General features: G+C 40.0%; 1 protein-coding gene across 2 annotated transcripts in view; it reads left to right on the plus strand.

The window, feature by feature from the left end:
• The window catches only part of FGD4 (FYVE, RhoGEF and PH domain containing 4), a 139234-nt gene that overhangs the window by 65393 nt on the left and 49916 nt on the right, over positions 1–23925 (plus strand). For both annotated transcript variants that reach the window (XM_032221568.1, XM_032221569.1), the window contains exon 2: positions 14536–14697. In XM_032221568.1, coding sequence (XP_032077459.1) covers positions 14536–14697 — 162 coding nt within the window. The remainder of the gene's footprint in view (positions 1–14535; positions 14698–23925) is intronic.

A 23925-nucleotide genomic window follows, 5' to 3' on the forward strand; every position in this document is an offset into this window, starting at 1 on the left:
CTATCTATCTATCTATCTATCTATCTATCTATCTATCTATCTATCTATCTATCTATCTAAATGGATACCACTTTGGTGGGACGATAACAGCATTCCATGCGTCTCAGCATATAGTTATGCTGGCCACATGATCAAAGAAGTGTCTTTGGGCAATGCTGGCTCTCTCAGCTAAAAAATGGAGCTGAGCACAAGAAATGGGGGGGGTACTCATCTTTTTCTTAATTGTGGGAGTCAGTATTGTCTAAAGACATTTCTGGACATGACTGGACAGAGGAAACCTTTACCTTTAGAATCAACAAAGGATTGTTTCCAAAGTATAACCCAAGCTATTACTGACTTGAAATTGTCCTGAAGCTTTAAACCCGTGATGGCGAAACTATGGCATGAGTGCCATAGGTGGTACACAGAGCCCTCTCTGCAGGCAAGCCAGTCATTGCCCCAGCCCAGCTCCACCGTGCATGCACATGCGCCTCCCGCCAGCCAGCTGATTTTTGGGTCTCTGCCATGCATGCAGGGGACGCACGCAGTCATGTCCTCATGCCCAAGGACCTCATGTAGCGCCCCCATGCTCTGTTTTGGCTTTCAGGTTGGTGCAGGAGGTCTTCGAGGCTCAAAATGGGGTGCTGGGGTATGCACGTGTGTGTGTGAGAGACACGCGCACATTGCATTATGGGTACAGGCGTGTGCTTTCGGCAAGCAATGACAAAAAGGTTAGCCATCATGTCTTAAACCATCTTAAACACACTAAGTTGGATCTCTGCATGCATGATTTGAAACACGGTACAGAAACGTTTCTTTGCAAACTACTTAGTGTTATAAAGGCACATCTTCAGAGACACGGTGGTAGGAAACTGGTTTTTATTTGGGCAAAGTTTCCTCTCTCTCGGGAGTTGCTAAAACTTCAAAATCTAAAAGTTTAAAAATTGTGGTCAAGATGAAGCATTCCTAATTCCTGCTAAGGCCAGAAGCTTTTATCCCAACTTTTCTGATAATAGAACCCTGTCCTCCTAGATGACTCTTGAGAGCAGCAGTTAACTGTTCTTATAAATGCTTTTTTTGTTAAGAGAGCCTGGAATAGAGCTGTTGAAAATCTTGCAAGCCTCTTCTCCTTTAAACCGATGGCCTGTGGAACTATACAATGTATTGTTCTCATTGGACCCAACTTTGGGGAATATTGCCAGAAACTCCTAGTTATCTGCATACATTCTGGTAAAACTGTATCTGCTTGCTTTGTAATGAGTTTGGCCTTTTTTTGTAACAAGAAATGATGTTGATAGTATAGAAACATAGACACATTTTAATTTTAATTTGTTTTTAAGACACATTTTTGAAATGGGTATACCAGCTTCTTTTTTCAACTGTTTACTATTAAATTCTGTAGTAGTCTTTACTACCAATGTTTGATCAAGTCTTTATTCATTTTTTGAGACTGGATTGTATTTTTGCTTGTTGTGTACTTTATTATAATTTTAATAAGAAAGTTATTTTAAAAGATTGTATGTTGGTTACTGTACACACATCAGCCAACCATCATCAGATAAATACAAGATAAAATGTTAATAGAGTAAATGATACTTTGAAAAAGTGAAACCAGCTACTAACTATGAAACTGAGAATCCGTTTGGTGTTAAGATGTTGGCCTAAAAACCCGGAGACTGTGAGTTCTAATCCTGTTTTAGACAAGGAAGCTGACTGGGTGACCCTGGATCAGTAACTTTCTCTCCGTTCAACTCCCCTCACAGATTTGTTGTTGTGAGAGAAATAGGGAGAGGAAGGAGTATTATGTATGTGTGCCACCTAGGATAGTTTATAAAAAATAAAGATGAAATTTAAAAAACCGTAAAAAATACAATACAAATAATGTCTATCAACAGTAAAAAGATCTGTAATATAAAGAGAAACTTAGAAGATTATCAGGGCATTGAATATCTAGTGAATATCTAGTTGATATTCAGAAATAACAAACTAAAACTAAACTTTCACAAATGTATAAATGGTTGTAATTGGAAAAGTCTATAAAGCCCTACAAAATAAGAGTAAGAACAAACCTTTAGTAAATCAATAGTTTCAAACATTATGGGTGCTAAACTTTATCTAACCTGTAAGACTGAGAATTATCGTCGCCAGTATATCATTTGCTAACCACACAGCAAATTTTTGTGCTTTGAAATTCTGATTCAACTGTTTTGATCTTTAGGAATGAGAATTAAAACAACCACAACCTTGATTCCAAGGGTGGCTTCTTTGTAAGTGAAAAAGGATGCTATTGATCTCTTTATACTTGTTATAAGAGGACTTGATATACATTTAAGTTGGCTTCCTCTTGTTCCCACCAGACAGTGGAACTATTTGTTATAACTACTGAACTTGGCTTGAGATCTGTTTACCAGCTAAACTATAACACCCATCACATGTTCTTGATTAAAGCTCAAAAACTTTTTGTGTCCAGAATGAATAGAAACTTGCAGTTTAAGATAAGAGATCAGGCTTTATCTCTCTGGATTTCTCTCTGTTCTTCAGACCTCATCCCTCAATCCTTCTTTCCAAGCGGTTTATAGGATCCAAATCATGAGTTGCCAAGGAGACAACAATCTTTCTGGCATTAGTTCTACTTCAGCCCTCCTCAGTTTTTCCCTTTCCTCCTTCCTTTTATGCAATCTTAAAGGCTGACAAGAAAAAACAAAGAAAGTGATGAGGAAGACAACAGAGCAAGTGCAGTAAAATATTACATAGTACAGGTAGTCCTCGACTTACGACCACAATTGAGTCCAATGTTTATGTTGCTGAGACTTGTGTTAAGTGAGTTTGGTCCCATTTTGCGGCCTTTCTTGCTGTAATTGTTAAGTGAATTGCTGCAGTTGTTAAATTAGTAACATGGTTGTTAAATGAATCTGGTTTCCCCATTGACTTTGCTTGTCAGACCCTGGGCTCTCTCAAGTGTCATAAATTAATCAGTGGAACAACTTGCCTCCAGAACAGTGGTGGGATATAGCCAGTTCGCACCTATTTGGGAGAACCGGTTCTTAACTTTCTAAGCAGTTTGGAGAACCAGTTGTTGGAAGAAATATCATTTTGTCCCCGTCCCCCCACTTTACAGGGCTAATCCTGTAAGGAAGACAGGAAGGAAACATTCTGGTGTTGTTTCTAGCCTAATCTTTACTGACCTGCTTACAGAAACTGCCTCTCTGGTTAACCCTTATTACATTGTAACAGCAAAGGCGAAGTGCCCATAGACCTGAGTGACGTTGAGTTGGCCCACGTCCACCCAGTCACATGACCACTGATACCCGCCTACCCAGCTGGTCATCAGAGCAGAGAACTGATTGTTAAATTATTTGAATCCCACCACTGCTCCAGAAGTTGTGAATGCTCCAACATTGGAAGCTTTTAAGAAGAGATTGGATAAACATTTGTCTGAAGTGGCATAGGGTTTCCTGCCTAAGCAGGGGATTGGAGTAGATGACCTCCAAGGTACTTTCTACTTCTCTTCTCTTTTATTCTCTTCTTTTCTATTCTCCCAAGCGTCTGAATTTTGTTCATGTCACCATTGTGAGGCAGCAGGACAAATGGAGGCGATCCAAACATTAACCACAACATTTTATTAGACTTCAACTAACTAGCAACGAAAGAACAAGAGCTTCAGCACCACACTCTGTCTGACAGCTATTTAGACCCTATCCGTCGGACAGGGCAGCCAATCAGCGCTCTGCAATCTCCCGCTCACTGGCTGGCGCGTTTTAGCCAATGAGCGCCACCCTTCAGCCGCCATGGTTGACAGGTTGTAGGTCAAGGACTTAGTGCTGGTTGTAAGTCAAGGACTTAGCAATGGGGATGCCACAAGGGCCATAAGTGTGAAAAATGGTCATAACAGTCACTTCTTCAATCCCATTGTAACTTTGAACTGTCACTAAATAATGTGTTGTAAATCCAAAGACCTTATGTGTACCATCTACTTCCAATAGACACTTTGGATTTTATCCCTTCTTCTTCCATTCAACTGGTTGTTGGAGCCCCTTGGGCTTCCTTCCCTTTTATCTTTTTCGTGCTTTCTCCCTTTCCTTTCTCCATCCTCCCTTTCAGAAGTCTTTGGAATGAAAAAAGAAAACAACAAAAATGTAGGTTTGCTGATTTCTTGAACAGCCTAGATAGCAAAGGGGAGCCACATGTGGTAGAAGAAATTGTACCTTCTTAACAAAGAAATTATTTCAATGGTTGCGGCAAGTGACACAAAGATTTAGAGGCAATGCAAATGTAGTTAAACTTTCTCAAAATTACTGGTTATGGCTATACTGTAGAATAGGAAATGAATAAACTTTGGTGTCCCATTAACAGTGTTGTAAACTGGTGCTCGTCCCTTGCAAGTTTTGATATTGATTTTCTTTCATGAATAGTGAAGAGAATCAACCTGTTTTGATCCTATTCCTTATCATGAGGATCATATAGCCAATTTATCTGTGCTATGTAATATAATAGGATCAGTGGTGGGATTCAAACATTTTTACTATCGGTTCTGTGGGCGTGGCTTGTTGGGCGTAGCAGGGGAAGAATACTGTAAAATCTTCATTCCCTCCCAATCAGCTGGGAGTCAGGAGGCAGAGAATAGATGGCGGTGGGGCCAGTCAGAGGTGGTATTTGCCAGTTCTTCAAACTACTCAAAATTTCTGCTACTGGTTCTCCAGAACTGGTCAGAACCTGCTGAATACCACCTCTGAATAGGATACCGTTATAGGTAGTCCTCGATTAAAGACTGTACGGTTACAAACCCAATTGAGCCTGAAATTTATATTGCTAAGTGAAACATTTCTTAAGTGAGTTTGTCCCATTTTACGACTTTTCTTGCCGCAGTTGTTAAGTGAATTATTGCATTTATTAAAGTTAGTAACATGGTTGTTAAGTGAATCTGGATTTCCCCATTGACTTTGCTTGTTGAAAAGTTGTAAAAGTGGATCATGTGACCTCAGGAGACAACAGCCATCATAAATATGAAGCAGATGCCAACCATCGGAATTCTGATCAAGTGACCAAGAGATGCTGTAACAGTTGTAAGTGTGAAAAACGGCCACAAGTCACTTTTTTCAATGCTGTTGTAGTTTTGAATGGTCACTAAATGAACTTTTGTAAGCCGAGGACTACCTGTAATTGAACCTGGCAATTAGGTCATAGGACATGAAGGCCATAAAGGTGGTCATCATGTGAGACAAATTTTATGACTTTTTTGCAGTGGTCTTTAAGGCCGAGTATGTCTTTAATATTCAATGTAATTTTCTTTTAGTGGTTACCTAACAGCTAATTAGATCAGCTCCTGAAGGACGGAGGAAATATTTACAGATACTATAGTGACTGTTTCCCCCTAAATTTGAAAATATGCTATTCTGGATAAACTGAATTTTCCTTTAAAAATGACAACATACTCAATCCATGTTACATTTAGCGGTGTGAGTAACATTTTGAATTTAAGTAGACGAAAGAGATTTAGTTAGGTATGCCACAAAATACCTAAGTCTTTTATATTTACCATGCTCTTGATATAGATAGAATATTTAGAAATGCCAGCCACTGGGCTGTTTTTAAGAGTCTTTATGTGGATTAAACAGTTTTGAAACACACAGACATATTGGGCTATGCATCTTCCATTCTGAGACCAGATTATTTCAAACACACCTTTACTCCACTGTATCCTAGGGCTTCCTCCAGGTGTTTGCTGTGTTATGTATCCAGGAAACAGAATGTAATACAGAAGCAGGCTGTGAGGTAGAAGATAAAAAAAAGGTGATTACCTGTCAGCTGGCCTTTGTTTTCCTTTCATGACGCACTACAGCTAGTGCAGGGGTCAGCAACCTTAAACACTCAAAGAGCCACAAAGGTCCTAACCAGAAGCCCCCCCCCCCCGTTCAATTCTGGAGCTGACCGGAAGTCCCTCACCATAGCGTCTCCTCCTAGCACGGCATCCTTTTTCCTCTACCTGTCCTAAACGAAAGCCCTATCAATTGTGGAGCCAACCAGCAACAGGGAGCCACAGCAGAGGGATGAAAGAGCCACATGCAGCTCCAGAGCCATAGGTTGCCGACCCCTGAGCTACACTGAAGCATACATTGTGTGAATATTAGCAAATGCAGTATGTGATAGACTTCAGTATGATATAGGATGGAAAACTGAGTCAACCTTGAGACTGGTGGGATTTGAACTGCCAAATTGCAGACAGCCGGCAGTTAGCAGAAGTAGCCTGCAGTACTGCACTCTAACCACTGCACCACCGAGGTTGGCATTAGATACATTTTTTAAAAACGAAAAATGTCTTGAGTTGCAGAAAAAGTTTAGGAGTGAAAATTTAGAATTGGTGAATTGAAAGATAGAGAACTGCTCACTTTCAGAAAAAAAATTTTTTTTTAATTAATGGGCTCTTCACAATAAGGCCTTGCACATGAGTCACCTCTGGGTAGATATTGCTAGAGAATCAGTTTGGTCTAGTAGTTAAGGCACCAGGCCAGAAAGCAAGGGATGAGTTCAAGTCCTGCTTTAGCCACAAAAGCCAGCTGGGCAATTTCGGGCCAGTCACTCTCTTTCAGCCCTACTAACCTCACAAGGTGGTGTTGTGGGGAAAATAGGAGGAGGAAGAGGTCTTAGATACATTCGCTGTCTTAAATTATTTGTAAAAATACAGGATATAAATAAATAAATACCCCCTAATGCAGGGCACTTTGGCTAAACTGCACAGATAGCCCCATTCTTAGAAGGATTACCAGGGAGGGTCCTCAAGATAGGCAGAAGTCTTCCAAGGCTGCATATTATCCCCATTAATTGTTAAAGTCCATAATCACAACACTAAAAACATTTAAACATCAAACTTGTAAATAAAACAACCCTCCATTTGCCTATTCTAGGTAATCAATAAGGCTGTTTTGCAATTATTTTATCGTGGCGAACTTGGTATATGAATAGTCCAATCCAGTCCATTGTCACATGCCAACAGTTTTCTTTTCAGTCTTCACAACCATTTATGCTGTAATTAAGCTTTCTTACTAATTTGTGCATAGCCACCGTTCATGCTGCCATTCTGCTCTTAATTTTTCCTATTCCTCTCAAAATAAGCTCATAGAACAAGCTTGGTATGTTAAATACTCTCGGTCAATAGAAGTGGCACCAAGAATGCACCCAGCTTAGGAAAAGGGAGGAAAAAAAATACAATATACAAATGCCTATTGTATTAGGTAACCTTGCTTGGCTTTCTCTCTTAATACAGAGTTTGAAGAATTTAAACAGATGTAATAGCTGTTGAAAACCTTTTAGCTTCCCCTTGCATTTTTCCTTCAGTGGTTTGAAAGCTTAAACAACTAGTTTTCCCTTTCAGCTATTTTAACTGAAACAAAATCGATGCTTTTTCTGCCTTCCCACAATTTGTAGCTCATTGGTGTGCTTTGTGATGCATTCTCTGCAGTGCCGAACCCTTAGGGGGAGACCAGGCAATTTGCTTATGATGCTTTTGAATTATAAACTTGCAGAGTGCAGGGATGTGGAGCTCCTCCTAGGTCTGCTGGGCTGGAGAGAATCTAAGCCTATCATATGATCTTGCCATTGCGAAAGTGACTTTTGTCGACACAACAGCATTAGATCGATGTGGGTATCAAATCCATGATTGCCATGGCATCTGATCTAGGTAAGGGGAAACTTGGTGCTGGTTGCTTCTGTTTCAAGGATTTACCACAATCTTCTGAATTCAAATACTTTTTGCCTGCATGCTTTTCATAGTTTTGGGAATTATTCAACTTAATTTAAAACACGACTCTCTCTCTCTCTCTTTGGTAATTTAAAAATTGGCAAATATCCCCCTTGGAATGCTGTCATCTCCCCTCTTTGTTCCAAATTCGTGCTTTGTTTGGCAAGCAGAAAGTTTTGGCTAATGTCTCATTAAAAAAGATACTAAGTTAGTTTTGGTGTTCTTGTTTGAATGCTTTAATTTGCTTATGATTGAATTAGCTGTAATCTTAAGTGACTTTTAAAAAATTTCCTATTGTCTACCTTGCATTTACAGCATACTGTACTGTACTTAGGTCCTCATGTTATAAATTATTGGAGATAGTGCTGAGTTATTCATTTTATTTGTGCATTAACCATACATTTTGAAATCACATGGTGAAGTTGAAGTTTTCTTCTGAATAATATATTTGCACAACACTAGTCCTTAATTTAAGCGACACCTTTAAACACATGTAGTAAACTGATGTGAATTAAAATGCCCATTTGAATTCAAGCATCCAAGGTTTATAATTGATGTCAGTTATAGTTTAATCTAAAGGTTCCTCAAAGCACTCATTTTGCAAGCTCACTTTGCAGGATGAAAGCCAAGAAATATATTAAACATATTTTAATTCAAAGCATATTTTATTTTAAAATGGGATTTCATATACATACCCAGCATTTTTTTTAAAGAGAAAGAAGCATAGAGAAGTATCATTTGTGCCTCTATTTCTGCCTTTGCAGGCATGAGTGCAGTATTTGGGCATTAGGATGAGCCACCATAGATGATGCAAAGTGACTCATTTAAGAACAGCTAATGGTATTAGCTGTTTATGAATACTGCAGATATCAGCCTTTTAGAAAATGCTTGATATGAATAGTATGCGTCATATTTCTTTGCCCACTGTTACCAGCTTTGGTGCAGAAATTAAAAGACTTGGCTTACTCTGTGAGTAAAATCTGTTGCATTCTCCTTGATAGTTTTTTCCCCCTTCCTTTTAGTTTGCCACAGCAGACTCCCCTTTTATATTTATCAATTTTTTTGCTTCTAAGAACTTGCAGTATTTCTAGAGACTTTCTTTTTCGTTTCTGCTTTAAATCACTTCTTTCAGTTCGCTGCCTCTAAGTAGCAAAAAGACTGCAAGTAATTGTGCCCTGTGTTTTTAGCAATTAATGTCTGATCTAATGGAATCCATCCAGGATTAGGCAAATCCTGGCAGGTCAGTCCCAGATGGGTGCTGTAGTCCCTTTCCACAAAGAAGCAAAGTATTTGTACATTGTTCTGACTGATGGAAGTAATAAGCTTAGAGATTCAGTGGAAAGATGACTCAAAGATGAGTTGGGATATGGAGGCAGCAGATCAATGTTATTCTTATACACATCTGCTTATAGTAAGAAGATGAGACAAAGTGTATATTCAAATGCGTGTAAATATAATAACAAAGAAATAGTGACTTTATCTTTCAATGCCAATGTGAACTCTTACAGAATAACTTAACTGTTGTCTGTTGAGCTCTGACCATCTGGACTAAGCATTGTGGTGATACTCAATCCAAGCCAATAATAATTACTTTCCTTGCGGTGTTTAATTTTCAGTTAGTTTCTTTTTCTTTTAAACAATTTACCTTTCTAAATAGCATCCAAATGTGTCTTTGAGTCAGTCTTGTCTCCTGGTGACTGTTTGGAGTAATCCTTGCAGTTTTCTTGGCAGGGTTTTTCAGAAGTGATTTGCCATTGTCTTCTTTTTAGGGCTGAAAGAGAGTTACTGGCTCAAGGTCATTCAGCTGGCTTTGTGCCTAAGGTGGGACTAAAACTCACAGTCTCCTGATTTCTAGCCTGGTGCCTTAACCATTATGCCAGACTGGCTTTCCAAATGTGTCTGTAAATGTGTAATTCAGTGTAAATGTTCAAATCCAAAAAATTGACTATTCATTGACAAAGTTATGTTAGTTTTGTGAACAGTTATAGTGTGCCCTGATTGGAAAAGGCACAGGGATACCCAATGTGGCCATTATAGAATATATATAATTTCCACATGCGCTGAGTATTTCCAAGCTCTGAAATGTAACGCAGAGAAGTGTTATGATGATGAGTGTTGGGACATAACCAGAGTTTAGAATTGGGGTAGTGGACTGCTGTTTCTTCCCACTTCTCCTTGTGAATGCCAACAAAAGGCCCTTCTTTTCTGAAATGGAACATCCTGAGCCAGGCAGCCATGAAGTGACTATCCAATCTTTCAGGAAATCCACTTATCATTTGCTCTGATGATATTTAAAACCTGTCATATAGTGGACTTTTCCTTCAGTTGAATTTTGTTACTCAGGAGAATTAAGAGTAAGGGTCCAACCCATCTCAGCTTTGCCCAATACATACAAAGAAGGAAAACTTGTGTGTGCAACAGTAGTGGGTTCCGGATCCTGTTGCAACCGGGATGCTGCAACGGGGCCTGGCGTCCACCATGTGAACGCACGCAGCACGTGCATATGTACTTACCGCCTGCAATGCTCCAGCTGCTCGGCGAAGCATCATGTAGGCGCCGTACACTCCGTGTGCATGCGTGAAAGCCCCAATCGGCTCAAATAGCGGTAAGGAGAACAGGTGGGTGGGTGGGCCCTCTGGAGCACCATACCAGAACAGTACCTAGTGCTCCCAACAGGCACTGGTAAGCCCACATTGGGGCTTACTGGTCGTATACGACCACTGATGTGCAAATACAGGAGGTGGATGGTATAGTTGGGTGTCCATAAATAAAGGCTGGAAAGATGATGTAGTGTGGTGGGATATGAGTGTAAGAAGTTCAGAGGGACCAGAACAACTTGCAAACTTTCTTGCTAAATTTCCTGTTGACTTTGTTTGTGGGAAGTAGGTGGGGAAAGTTGCAAATGGCAGACTTGGTGTAGCCATGGGGCAACACTACAATGGTTGTAAATGCAAGCAGTTTCCCAAGTACCCAAATCAAGATACATGACTGTAGGGACACAGTGATGGTTGGAATGTCGAAAACTGGACCCAAGTAACACTTGATCAATTCTGTCACAACTTCAGTTGGTTGCTGAACGAGGTTGATGAGCATGAACCACATGTTTATCTAGTTTTTTCTGAACTTGGGTCTATGACAATTCTCTGTGGCTAATGCACTATGGCCAACCCGCTGCGGAACAACTTGCCAGAGCCAACTCATTGTGGGACAACAGTTACCCTAATATCAAAGGAACTGTGAAAAAGAATAATTAAAGAAAGCTTACAAAAGAATAAAATGTGATTGGCAAAAATTAAAATAATTTTTATTTATTTTAAAAAAATAAATAGAATTTGTTAAATTGTCCCGCAGCAAGTTGTCCTATGGCAAGTTGGCTGTAGCAAGTTGTCTCATGGTGCGTTAGCCATGATGAGTTGGCCATGACAGGTTAGCCACAGCAAATTCACTGTGGCACGTTGTCCCATTCCACTGCATTTAGCTGTCTGTTAAAGCAGCACTATTTCTTCCAAACTTCCTTAAAGCTCAGCATTACAAGTCTTTTTCAAGAAATTATTAAAACCAACCAATCAAACGAAACCAAAATGGGTCCTTTGCTGACACTGGACCTCCACATACCACTGAAATAGGGAAGATGAGGAAAGGAATAGAAGGGACAGTCTTGTTGTAATACCAGGATCTTGGGTCTTACCGTAATCAGTTTTAAGTAAAATGCAGTAATCCGTGACAGAATGGCTAAGAAATACACATCCTCATTTTTAGTCAAATAAATAAGCAAAGTCATAAACTTGGGTATTACAGTATCAGCATAGATACAGATTATAAAGCCAAATTGTGAGTTTAGACAACCAAGAGGAAGGATATAGAAGCAAAATAGAATAAGACCAAGAAAAAAAAGCTCGGGATACATCTACTGAAATTGGAAATGGCTGAAACTAACATAAAACACTACTGATGGGATGGGATTTTTGCTTCATCACCTGCTAGTGAAGAGTAGCAAATGCTGTAGACAAGTATAACAGTAGAAAGACAAGACAAATAATCCATAATACTGGAGAAACGATAAAGGCCATATTTGCCTGCATAAAAGAATCCAGTAGCTTTAAATTAATATTTCTTAATTCTGTAGAATTGTTCTATGGTAGAAAAACAAGTAATGGCAAATATTTCCTACAACCTCAGCTTTTTCAGAAATAGAAAACTGAAAAGTCCCGAATCATAATTTTGCTCTGACAAGAAGTCCGGGAATAACAAGGAAAAGGGGATAAAATACAAAGTGATGGCCGGAATAATTTGTAAATTAATTTTGGGATTAAAGTTGACTTAATGTCACATACATAAAGCAATCAAGAGTTGCATGAATTCCTGGAGAATTGGTTCAAATATAGTTATTTTATGTATGTCAGAATTCTACTCCTGCAGTATTAGTTCCAGCTTGGGTGATTGTTTGAGTGGATGTTTTGTTTTCTAAATAATATAACATTATTATTTAGTTACCATAATTTTTATTTCCATCCTAAAGGGATTAACAGTAGAAAAGAATGTTTAATGACTTCACAAGGCAGAGCTGGAATCTTTTCTGGCCTTGGTTAAAAACTATTGGATCCTTCCTAAAGAATTCCAAAGAGATTAGGAATAGGAAGTGCTGTTCTTCATAAAAAAAAGAAAAAGAAACTTTGTTGTGTGTATATACTGGAGGAGAAAGGCTGCTCTTTCCTCTGCACTTTATAAGCCTGAGGCTAAACTATAAAATGAAGTTGATGAAGATTGTCACAGAATGGAATATTGTGGATGATCTGCTGAACTTTTTTTTAAAGCTCTAGCAATGCACTTCTCATTAGAAATGTCATCATTCTCCTGTTCAAAATCCGTAGAATTTACATTTAACACATCTATACATTTGAAGAGCTTTCTTGACAAGACTTTGCATACCATTAAGAAAATAAAGGAAATGCTTTTTACAGTAAAGACACAGACTAGAACTAGGAAGCTAATATTTTTAGAAACGGGAGTTTAGAATTGGGTTAGTGGACTGCTGTTTCTGCCCACTTCTCCTTGTGGATGCCAACAAAAGGCACAGGCACAATATGTCTCCTTTCTACTCATTTCCAGGACATTTAGTATCCTTCCTTTTCCTAATTTTAATGGAGTAAAATTCCAGCACCAAACTCATAAATTAAGGAAAACAAGGAGGCCCCAAAAATGTGCTTAAAGCATTTTGTGTTAATTATCCCCTTAAGATAAATCTGCTAGACTGATATAGCTTTTTCCCCTGGCAAAGGGTCTATCGGGTAGTATCTATCAAAATACTAAATTAAAACAAAATCACAGTAGTGTTTAAAGAGAAAAATTGTGCATTATTGATGCAGACTAGGAAAATATCTATTTCTACTTCTACCTTTTTTATAGCTTGGAATTTAAAATAGATCCCTCCCCTCCTTTTCCCTCTCCTTTCTTCCTTTCCCTTTTCTTTTCTTTCCCTTCCTTCCCTTTCCCGCTCTTCCTTTCCTTTCCCTTTCCCCCTTTCCTTCCCCTCTCTTCCTTTCCCTTCCCTTCCCTTTTCTTTGCCTCCCCTCCTCTCTCTTCCTTTCCCTTCCCTTCCATTTCCTTTCCCTCCCCTCTCTTCCTTTCCCTTCCCTTCCATTTCCTTTCCCTCCCCTCCCCTCTCTTCCTTTCCCTTCCATTTCCTTTCCCTCCCCTCCTCTCTCTTCCTTTGCCTTCCCTTCCATTTCCTTTCCCTCCCCTCTCTTCCTTTCCCTTCCCTTCCATTTCCTTTCCCTCCCCTCCTCTCTCTTCCTTTGCCTTCCATTTCTTTTCCCTCCCCTCCCTTCCTTTCCTTTCCCTTCCCTTCCATTTCCTTTCCCTCCCCTCCTCTCTCTTCCTTTGCCTTCCATTTCTTTTCCCTCCCCTTTCTTCCTTTCCCTTCCCTTCCCATTCTACATGCCTGTCACTATTATCAGTTTAAACATGGTAATATTTTCTTTGTGAATAACTTCCTTACATTTTGAGGTTCCAATTTCAATATGACTAACATTTCGTAATCTGCCTGCTGCCTATTCAGTTTTTATTATTAACTCATAATTATTGACATGACACTTTTTGTTTTTTGATGTCACTGCTAGGAAATATGAGGTACACACTGCCCTGGCCTTTTGTGACTTTCATTAGCCAAATTCTGCAGCTGTAGTCCCACAGCGCCACATGGCAAGTCTCATCTCTGCTTTTACAGCTGTATTTGTGTTTTGTTTTTTCCTTAATAACTGGCAGTCATTCGGACTTCTTAAAAAAATTAAGTCCTCCTCCTTAAATAATTTTAACCGTGCCAAATATACAATATTCCCTTGACTGAACTGAGGTAATGGTTCCTTGGCTTGCTGTCTGAAACCTTTGCAAGTTGTTATGTGTGGCTTTGGCGTTGAGATGGAAGGAAGTGAATAGTTTAGGATATAAGCAATTAAATTTGGAATTGGTGACTTTTAGTTATGCATTTAGGTATTTAGGACAAAATGAAGACTGGGGTTTTTTTTGGCATTGTATCAACATAATATTGATTACTGGAATTTGGAGGCATAACTGTTAAAAGTGCTAATCTTGTACTGGTGTCATAAATTCATAAGTGAATAAACTTCCGCTTGTAGTTCTGTATTTTTTGCTCATTGCAGAATGTTTAGGCAAGGGAGAATAATGATGAGGATGAACACTTTGCTATGGACATCCCTGAATAGAAAACACACTTACCCAGTTGCACATTTGGTTTGCGCAAATGTATCAAGAAAATGGTCTTTATACTCAGCTATATTTACACCGGCTTTTTCTATTTGCAGGTGGCAGTAGGTGTCCAAAGATCTTAGTCGCTCCAACCTGCTCTTTAGACAGTACAATTCGGCTGTACAAGCCAAGCACCTGCAATGAAGTGGTTCAAGGAGTAAATGGAAACGATCCAGTTAAGTGTTTTCCGTGGCCAGCTTCAAACTCCAAGCCACAAGGTAAGTCGTGTCTCAGATGTCTACCTGACTGTGTCACTTCCTTGAATTAATGATACAACACATGTTGCACCAATAAAACGACTGGCTTGCTTGGATGAATGAAGATTTAGCCAGGAATTGTGGCATTATGAGTAGACTAGATTGAAAATATGAGAGATGAATATAGTGTGGTCTACTACAGGGGTCAGCAATCCGCGGCTCTGGAGCCACATGTGGCTCTTTCATCCCTCTGCTGCGGCTCCCTGTTGCCAGTCAGTTAAAGGGAAAAGGATGCCATGCTAGGAGAAGATTCTATGGTGAGGGAACCAGACTTCGAGCCGGCAGAGGAAAAAGGATGCCATGCTAGGAGGAGACTATGATGGGGGAACTGGACTTCCGGTGGGCTCCAGAATTGAACGAGGGCTTCCGGTTAGGATCTTGGTGGCTCTTTGAGTATTTAAGGTTGCTGACCCCAGGTCTAGTGGTTAAGGTACCAGGCTAGAAGCCAGGAGTCTGTGAGTTCTAGTCCTTAGGCATGAAAACCAGCTGGATGACCTTGGCTCGGTCACTTTCTTTAGTCCAACTCCACCTCACAGGATTGTTGTGAGGGAAATTGAAGGAAGAAGTATTGTGAGTGTTTGCCACCTTGAATTATTTATAAAAATAATAAAAGTGGGGTAATAAAAGAATAAAGGAAGGCCCTGAAGACCTGGTTCTGCCAACAGGCCTGGGGAATACAGAGCGGGATGGAGCCCATTAGAGCCCGTGTGATGTGTTGTCGCCAGGGTGGGGTGGAGGGTTATTATATTATTTTATTTTTATTATGTGATTATTTTCTTTTATTCAATTATTGTTTTATATGTGAAGTTTTTTATATTCCTGTAAGCCGCCTTTGAGTCACCATGTGCAAATAGGCAGCAATATAAATTTCCTAAAATAAATAAATAATATCATTTTAGTATTAAAAGATTATTTTATTTAGCAACTCAATATTTCTTTTTGTAATGGAAGCAATTATATACTGCAAATCAGCTTCCACAGTTTTTTAGAAGAATTTGAGGTAGGAATATTGAGTTGGGGAGGGGGGATTTTTTCCTAGATGCGTGGCTTTGTTAATTGGGCCTTTTCCTGCTTAAAGAGAGTGGCATAAGGATCGCATGCTGTCACAACTGGTACACTGTGCATGGGACTGGGCGTCCTAGTCGGGCATGTGCGCTGCGCACGCCACCGCCCTGCAACACCCAGCTGCTTGGCAGCGGTTGTGCAGACATCGCAAGCTGTGCGCGCATGCGCAATTGGCCTGTTCGCATTATAAACAGCTATGGAATGCGGGCAGGTGGGTGGACCAAACGAGCCACCATACCAGTACAGTGGTCGTTGCTCCCGGCTACTACCGGTACGGCTGTACCAGGCCATACTTCCCGGAACCCACCACTGATCTCTACCGGTGGTAACTGTTCTCATTTTCATATTGCTGGCTGACCTTGGTTGATTCTGAAAAGCTAAGTGGAGGGAGACATTTGGGTGAGAGAGACCACCAGGAAATCCCAGGGATGTATGCTAGACAGGGAAGTTGAAACAATTTCTCAGAAGAAGACAATGGGAAAACATTTCCATGTTATTGCCCAGAAAAATACATGGTTATGTCAATGCAGTACAATTATTTGGACTTGACTTCAGGTCGAAGAAGACTTTGGTCTACTCGTTGGTCTTAGTGGATCAGGTGTTAGCATTATTGCTGGTTAGTGTGAGAGCAAAAATCTTTGTTCCCAGTGGGCACAATCATCACAATGGCATCAGTTTATTGAATTAAAGCTTGAATACAGTTGTTCTGTTAATATATTCCTCCGTTCCAGCACAACTAATTAGAAGGACACAGCATTGATTAGCACAGGTATCCTTACACACTTCACACACTTGTCACAGTGTTCCTTTTCATCTCTTATTTTATGACATAAAAGTATTGGATTATAAACAGCTGGTTTTCATTAGTTTTGTCATGGAACATTTTTATAGTTTAGAAGACAATTTGGAAAGTATGTCTAGGTTTTCTTGTCTTGATTTCTAGTACATTAATTTCTCAATCATACTTTGATTTTCTTCTGGTGTTTTGGCATATCATTGTTTTAGTTGAGTCTAACATTTCCATATAACTTTAGATGGACTGAAGATCCTTCCTGAGATTTGAGTGTTCATCATATAGCTCATTAAGTTAGTTATGTATCACAATTTCTAGAAAATATTATTCGCTGGTCAAATCTGCACAGAGATTATATTCCATTCAAACATGGACTATATTGTTCAGTTAGGCCTTCAAGTTCTCCTTGTCTCCTGTTACTTGTAAAAGTCAGTGGTGGCTTTGTTTTATTAAGGAATTGTGTTAATAAAATAATGTAATACCCAGAGCAAGCACTGAGTTTGAACTGCAGTAGTTATAGAGGAGGCTAAACTCTTATTGTGGCACAATGTAATGACCTCTTTTAAGTGGAAATAAAGATAATCATTTATCTTTGCTTTGTTGAATATCATTTTGAAGAACAGAGCTCATACCATGGAACTTAGTTTCTAACTCTGTGATCTTCACTGCTCTCTTCTGAATCTCTTTCAATTATTTATCTAAATCCTTCCCATGGTTGGTGCCCATATGTGAAAATAACAGTGGAGATGGGGATAAAGCTAATGCAGAAAATAATGGCTATATTTTTCAAATATTTTGCAAATTATATTTCTATTAATTTTGTTTTATGTTGATATTGCACAGTTGATATTTAATATGAGGGTCAGTCTTGCAATAAGATGGTATATGATTATGTGTATTGTAGTGCAATAAATAGAAGGCATCTGAGTTCAAAATACTATCTGTGGCATAGACTGTCTAATGTTCCTGCCTGGGTGCATTCTTTGCAACCATTCTCTGCTAAAGACTGCTATTAGTGTCATAGTTCTGCATGGGGATGAATTCATTCTTCCAAGTTTCTCTTGATACCATGAGGGTACAATATTACACTGAGCAATCTCATCTGCCTCTTAACTTGCTATCATAGCTGTCATAGAAACACATGGTCCCAATAGAGCAGGGGTGTCAAACTCCTGGCCCGTGGGCCAGGTGTGTTATCTGCTGGCCATGGCCACGCCCAGTTTAATGAAGGAGAAAAAAGTCACGATACGTCACATGATGCTGCCATGATGATGCAGGTTTGACACCCTGCAATAGAGCATTTCTGGAAATGTTCTTGGTCCAAAACAATGACTCATAGAGTGATATGCTAGTCAGCACATAGGTGATTTCATCTGAACGTGGTTCATTCCAATACAAGGCAGTGATTAATGAAGAATTAGAGAGTGAACTTCACTGGCTGAATACTTTTGAACACTTAACCACAAATCTTTACATTTAGGCTATGTAGGGAGAAACCTTGCTTCTTGAATTTAATTCTGAATGATGCTTGCTTCTGTTATCATTTATTGGAATATTTTGCTTTATCCCTTCTTAAACCTTGAAGGTGAATTGTCTTTATTACAAACTGTGTAAGGCATTGATCTGTTGAAGACCATTCCTGTGCTGTTGGTTTTAGTTATCTGCAGTTGTTAAAAGTATGGATAAAAGAAGATAATAAAACTATGTATGATATCGAAAAAGCACTTAGATCATTTCCTACTGTGGAATAACCTCAGAATTTAGGTTGCTTACATCTGATCCAATAGGATAGAGATAGAATAGACTAGAAGCATTATGAATATGATTCAACAGATTTATGATTTATGTTCTTATTACAATATGCTGCTTTGAATAATTAATTAAGAACATGAATTTCAAGATTTAAGTGGAGGTGTTATGACAAATGGTCTCATAATCTTTTTTTTTCCAGACTAGATTCAGAATTTATCTAGATAGATCACAAGGTAATTGAAATTAAGATTTTAGCATTTACTATAGCTTGTAAATAAAACATAATAAAACGATAGTTTGAATAACAATGATTCTAAATATTTTTTTTTTAGGAGAAACTGCTTTTGTTTCTGTTCTGGATTACAGGACAGTGATTTATGCATTTCGGATAATTTACACAGTAGCTATATATTTTCTGGAAATGGAAAGAAATGTGTGAAGTTGTTTCAACTGAGATTAAATTTGATAGAATAGCAATACAGATGTACATTGTATAACTGCATTGTAGTAAAAATATTTTAATTATGCTTGGTCACATAGTCATCCAGATGTTTAGACTGGATTTCATATTTTTATCCACCTATTGAGTCCTTCCATGACCTGAGATAGGCAGATGTTGTTCTTGGGTGGCGTTAAAAGGTATTGTCTCTGGATGTAAGCTTTTTTCAAGTAAAGCTGCCTTTTGGAATTGATGGGAGGTGATTTTGTTAATGCCAATGATGTTTATGTGGTGCTCCAGATGGTTTGGGATTTTGCCCCAAACCCCTATTACAATTGATAACCATTTTTGCTTTCTTTTGCCACAGTCTTTCTACTTCCATTTCCATCTTAATATTTTGTGAAATTCTCCAGTTCTTTCTCTTCTCTTCTGCTGTCTCCAGGAACTGCACTAGGTACTATCCAGACTTTCTTGTCTTTTTTATCCAAAGTTAAGTCTGGGGCGGCAAGTACTTGTTTGTTTTAATGCTAAAGTCCTAGAGCAATTTAGCTTCTTTGTTTTCTATGTGTCTATTTTGTGATCCCATCAGTTCTTGGTTGCAGGCAAATAATCTTAGGAATAACCCAGTGCTCTTGATGAAAGAAATGTCCTTCTGAGTTCAGCTCCAAGTGGGGAAAAAGACACTGGGGACATGGAGACTGCTTGGAAAGATGGTTTTAATGGTGGACAGGACCACATGGTTTGAGTCCTGAAAAGAAAAGGTGATCATGTGCTTCAATGTTGGTAGAGAAAAAGAGAAGGGAGGCTGAGATGCTGAGTCCCTGGTTTTATGCCCTCTCTGGCCTTTGATCTTGAGCTTGTATTCTGATTGGTTGTCAGACTCCCATGGGGCCATGCAAGGGCCACTCTCTAGGCTGCGTTTTGAATCCAGGTTTGGTTGAGTTCTCAGATGCCATGTGGTGAGTTGGGTAAAGTGCCAATTTTATCATGCCTTAATCCCATCCCCTGGAGCTGAAGTGGAGAACCCTTTATTATGTAAAGGGACTAGCTTGGCCTTCTTAACGGCCCATTGACAAAAGGGGGGGGGCAGGAAACTGCAGGAAGTTTCTGTCTTTTAAAATATGTTTCTTTCTTTTCACATCCAGAGAAATATTCTGCCTTTTCCATATTTCCTAGGATATTTCATTTTTCTGGGAGAGGGCTGGGTGATAACTTCCTACACTCCATTGTTACCATTTTCTCATGCTGTTGTTTGTAGATAGTCTGTATGATCTTCTTGCAGCAGCTAACCAAGAAGTGCACATTTTGTTCAGTTTCTTTGCATAGGAGGCATTTACTGTCTGTTTGTTGTCTTCTCAATTCTGGCTTTATATTTAGAATTTAGAATTTAGAATTTATTAGAATTTGTAGGCCGCCCTTTTCCCTGAGGGGACTCAGGGCGGCTCACACAAAAACTGGGAAGGGGAAATACAGACATTAGGACAAACAAGTAATAAAATAGCAAGCAACATACATTCATCATTCGGGAGGGGTAACTATCCTATCCCCAGGCCTGACGGGCGAGCCAGTTCTTCAAGGCTATGCGGAAGGCTTGGACGGTGGAGAGGGTACGAATCTCCACGGGGAGCTCGTTCCAAAGGGTCGGGGCTACTGCTGAGAAGGCCCTCCTCCTTGTAGTTGCCAGCCGACATTGGCTGGCCGATGGAATACGGAGGAGGCCTAATCTATGGGATCTTATCGGTCGCAGGGATGTAATTGGCAGAAGGCGGTCTCTCAAGTATCCAGATCCACTGCCATGTAGGGCTTTATGGGTGATTAATAGCACCTTGAAGCGCATCCGGAGATCAACAGGTAGCCAGCGCAGCTCGCGGAGGATAGGTGTAATGCGGGTGAATCGGGGTGCACCCGCGATCACTCGCGCGGCTGCATTCTGCACTAGCTGAAGTCGCCGGATGCTCCTCAAGGGCAGCCCCATGTAGAGCACACTGCAGTATTCCAGCCTAGAGGTCACGCATTTGTTCTTAATGTTTGGTCCTGTGCAACCAGAATTAACCTATATCTTTCTTCAATTTTCCTGTTCTTTAGCCATGGCCAAGACTTGTTCCCTGCTTTTTTTTTTTTAATGTACTAGCCATATAATATTTTGCCTTGCAAACTTTTCTAGTTTCCATTTGGCCTTTCTTGTAGGCCAGTTTAGTCTCTACAGTGTTGAATAAACCTTCCTGGTATACTAGCTTCAGTGAACTTACCTCACTATCCAGATGTTATTTCAACGCCCTTTTTATCACGATTATTAACAGAACACTTTCCCTGGTGTACAGTATGATTGTGCATTCAGAGATCTGTCTTGAAAGATGTCTGTCTTTAATGAAGTGGAAAATATTCAAAGTCGGTTTTTGCTGCTTCTGATTTGTATGCTGGCAACCAGCAGTAGTCTCTGACCTGGTTTTCAACAATGCTATTTGGTGCTTGCTTGCTTTCTGCAAAATTACTTTAATTCAGGCAGTCCCTAATCATCTGGAGTGACATTTTGGATAACATAGAAGAGTGGGGGTGGGGAGATGGGAAACGTTTTTCAGTATGCCTCACCTTAGTTTAAAGGCCTTTGTGTTCAACATACATAAATATAAATATAAATATGTGTGTGTGTGTGTGTGTGTGTGTGTGTGTGTGTGTGTGTGTGTATATAATATATATAATATATATATATTACAACCCCCGGTATGCCCAAATATGGGAGGAAGATCCCTACTTCCATCCAGCACAAATATAACATAATTTATTAATTATTGATTGATTGATTGATTGATTGATTGAAAAATTACTGTGTTGGCATAGCTCAATGGCCTATAACTGGCTGAACATCATCTCTAAGAAACTTCCTGGGAACACTCCTAGGGTGCATTTAGTTTGCGCTGAAAAAAAATATTCAACCAAAATTCTAGAACCGCAAAGCCCTCTCTGCGGGCACACAAGCTGTTGCCCCAACTCAGCTCCACTGCACATGCACGCATGCCCCCTGCCGGCCAGCTGATTTTCAAGTCTCTGCTGTGCATTCATGGGGGGACATATGTGGGAGATGTGTGTGCATGCAGAGGGCTGGGTGGCGCCTCTCCCCCCTCCACAGCCTGATTTTGGTCCCAGGGGGCTGCAGGGAGGGCTGCTAGGGCAAAAATGGGCCCCGGGGGAGGTGCGGCGGGCATGTGCAGAGGGGTAAGTGTGTGGAGGGGTGTTGCGCACGCATTGCATTATGGGGGCAGGCATGCGTGCGCACTGTCACATGCACACACTTTCAGCATGCGACAACAAAAAAGTTAGCCATCACTTTTCTAGAACAAGATGCACTTTCATATTGCATGTATGTAGCGATTACAGGTAGTCCTCAACTTAGGACCACAATTGAGCCCAACATTTATGTTGCCAAGTGAAACATTCGTTAAGTGAGGTTTGCCCCATTTTATGACTTTTCTTGCCACTATTGCTAAGTTAATCATTGCAGTTGTTAAGTTAGAAACAGTTATTAAAGGGAATTTGGCTTCCCCCACTAACTTTGCTTGCCAGAAGGTCGCAAAAGGTAATCACATCACCCCAGGACATTGCAATGGTCATCAATATTAACCAGTTGCCAAGTGTCTGAATTTTGATCATGTAACTATGGGAATGCTGCAATAAATATGAAAATGGTCATAAGTTACTTTTTGCAGTGCCGTTGTAACTTTGAACGGTCACTATAGGAACCGTTGTAAGTTAAGGACTACCTGCACTGTAAAGCACAGGAAATATAGGAAATAATATTGCTTGACCAATGAGGATGAAATCTATTTTAGAACAGGAGTTTTTGTGGAATAATGATACTGTGTTTCCCTGAAAATAAGACAGGGTCTTGTTTTCTTTTGAACCCCCCCCCCCCCCCAAAAAAAAAGCTCTTGGCATTTTGGGGGAGCATGGTCACCTCATGGCTGTTTTACAATATTTTTGGGGAGGGCTTATTTTCAGGGGAGGGCTCATTTTAGCGCATGTGCTCAAAAGCCCGATTGGGCTTATTATCCGGAGAGGTCTTAATTTTCAGGGAAACAGGCTACCAATGTTTTTTTTTTTTTTGCACAGAGCCAATTGATACTATTCCTTTATTGCTCCTGGTTATTTCCAAACAAAATGCTAGTGCAATTTAGTATGCAGTGAGACATCAGTAGGAACACATGTGAGCTATGTTTTTTTCTCATAATTAATTATTGGAGTTCTGTCACTTTATTCTAAATCATACTCTGTAACCAGGAAGACACATTAGGAGCAGGGAACATCACAGCTGGGCTCCACTTAGAGTAGGTGGTACTTGTTCAGTGTTCTTTGTGAAACACTGGTCCTCCCAAACTGGCAGTTTCCTTTCCTTTCCTTTCACCATCATTATACTTTCTGGCACAGCAATCTGGTTGCAGGGCTGCGTGTTTCTTGGCAAGGAAGTGAATCTTTAAACATGTACTACTTTTTCCACTTATTCAGCCTGGTACTTCTGGCGTTTCTTATGGAAACCGGCAGCTCTGATATTTGCCTTATGATTTTAAATACGATCGTTGATTCATTGAAGCTGCTTCGTCCTCTTCAGGGCTTTCCTCTTGCCTTGCAAATTGATCTCAAATTTCTCCCCTTCCCTTCAGAAGATTTATCATCTCCGTGAGTTGTATATTCAATTTCACAACCAATTGTCTGTTGTTCGTCGGTCTAGATTAAGTGACCACCAACCTTTAGGGCACCAGGGACCAGTTCTGTGTAGAGAGTTTTTTCCGTGGAACGGAGGGGGCGTGGTTTTGCATCCTGCGGATGGGGCTTTGTTTGGTTGCGTGACCTGGTTTCTGGCATGCTGTTGCCTGGTGCTAATCCACGGACCAGGGTTTGGGGACCCCTGGTCTAGATCAGTGGTGGGTTTCAAAAAATTTTCGAACCTACTCTGTGGGTGTGGCCTCCTTTGTGGGAGTGGCTTGCCGGCCATGTGACATGGTGAGAGTGGCTTGCCGGCCATGTGTTTTCTTTCTTTCTTTCTTTCTTTCTTTCTTTCTTTCTTTCTTTCTTTCTCTCTCTCTCTCTCTCTCTCTCCCTTTTATCTCGCTGTCCCCTTTCCCTTTTTTCTTTCATCTCTCTCTCA

The sequence above is a fragment of the Thamnophis elegans genome, chromosome 7 (genome assembly GCF_009769535.1).
Source record: "Thamnophis elegans isolate rThaEle1 chromosome 7, rThaEle1.pri, whole genome shotgun sequence".
NCBI classification, from domain to species: Eukaryota; Metazoa; Chordata; class Lepidosauria; order Squamata; family Colubridae; genus Thamnophis; species Thamnophis elegans.